The sequence below is a fragment of the Otolemur garnettii genome, unplaced genomic scaffold (assembly GCF_000181295.1).
Source record: "Otolemur garnettii isolate 467f Iridium unplaced genomic scaffold, OtoGar3 scaffold00128, whole genome shotgun sequence".
Lineage (NCBI taxonomy): Eukaryota > Metazoa > Chordata > Mammalia > Primates > Galagidae > Otolemur > Otolemur garnettii.
The window spans coordinates 3,338,495-3,340,003 of record NW_003852523.1 but is presented as its reverse complement, the minus strand read 5'-3'; the positions used below and the strand labels follow the sequence as shown (position 1 = coordinate 3,340,003).

The window sequence follows — 1,509 nt, the reverse complement described above, 5'->3', positions numbered from 1 at the left end:
CTCAGTATATGGGGACAGCACCTTACTCACAGAGCGACAGGCGCCGCTCCTCACATTTCTAATACTTGCGACGTAACGCTGAAGCTGCTGATGGGGGTGGGGAGGTGAGCAGAGGGACACTGAGAACCACTATTACAATGAATGGTTTAACACGTTCCTGGCCGTCGGGGACCGAAAGCAACTCAAGAGTCCACTATCTACGCAAACAGAAAAGTGCTTACTAAGAAATGCTACCAGGAGGGAATATACAAGGTGCCCCAGCAGCGGGGCAGCAGGCTGTATGGTCCACCGCAGGAAAGAGGAGTCTGAGCTGCGGAAGAAGGCAGGAGCTGGGAGGGGGTACGTGGGGAGGACAACGTCATCGCACCCACGAGGGGAAGCGGTGGGAAACAGGCCCGCGGGCCCTGCCCGACGATTTGCAGCCCGCGCGGCTCCGACGCCCCGCAGCCCCGACTGCTCCACACCCCGCCGGCCTCCCCCACCCACGCCGGCCTCACGGACTCCCGCCCACAACCGCCAACCTGCGGTGCGCTGAGTCCTGGCCATGATGTACTTCCGGAGTTTCCTCACCGCCCGGTCCCGGGTAACCTGCTCGTTCCCAGCTAGCCGCTGCGCCAGCTGGATCTCAGGCGGGAGTTGCGCGGACGAAACCATGGCGACGCCGGCTGCCACAGTAAGATCTACAGGCCTCCAGCAGCCACGCCAGAGCCCCTCTCTGCTTCTCGTCGGCGCGCGGCCTGACGTCACACGCCTGCGACACGTGAGGCTGGTTGACGACGACGCTCAGTGGCCGGGTCGCGCAACTGCAGCGAAGGGGACTCAGAGACCGGAGTACGCAGGCGCAGCATGGGGGCGGGGTCACGGGGCTTCACAAGGGTTCTCCGAGACTCCGGGTCCGCGTTCGGCTTTCCGAGGAAGGGATCGCGGCTGGGACGGTCCGCGGGGCCTCTGTCCTGAGCACGGAGTAAGCCCTCGACCACGCACATCTGGGAGGACCGAGCGCGGTGCCAAATCTTGGTCGCATCTTGGGTCAGAACAAAAGCCATAAAAGCCATCTGAGGGACAACTGGGGAGACTTGTATGTAGACTAGAGGTTAGAATATAGGACAGAAAGGAGGTTTGTTGGGTGTGACAGTGGTGTCCGTGTAGAACGAGCTCTGCAAACTTTTTCTTTAAAGGGCCTGTTTCCCTGGGGCCACAGTTAAGTCCAAGAAAGATGGAGCAAACTCTGCACAGGGGATCCAGCCACAGCTTCCTAGAGATGTACACTTCCCGCAAACACGAGTTATGAAGACGAATGAGAAGTCCGCCAACCTGAGAAGCTGATCGGACACTCAGGGCCCATGGCTTTTGCTTGGGGCCTGTTACGTGGGCCCCCTCTGCCTGGAATGTACCAAAATAACCAGACTCCCAGAAGGAAAGCAGATGTTCCGCAAAACCCATATTTATACAAACAATTTGAGCAACTCTGATCCCAGTTGCTGGCCAAGTCCCAGCCTCCAAAGCACG

At 59.3% G+C, this 1,509-nt stretch overlaps 1 protein-coding gene across 4 annotated transcripts in view; it reads right to left on the bottom strand.

Annotated features, from left to right (window-relative positions):
- RRP1 (ribosomal RNA processing 1) overlaps positions 1-752 on the bottom strand; it is a 14,745-nt gene extending 13,993 nt beyond the window's left edge. Inside the window, exon 1 of one of the 4 annotated variants that reach the window (XM_003798126.3) lies at positions 522-752. In XM_003798126.3, coding sequence (XP_003798174.1) covers positions 522-654 — 133 coding nt within the window. In that variant the 5' untranslated portion in view covers positions 655-752. The remainder of the gene's footprint in view (positions 1-521) is intronic. The other 3 variants (XM_023518102.1, XM_012810317.2, XM_012810318.2) reach the window with 3 other exon arrangements.
- Positions 753-1,509: the final 757 nt, after the last annotated feature.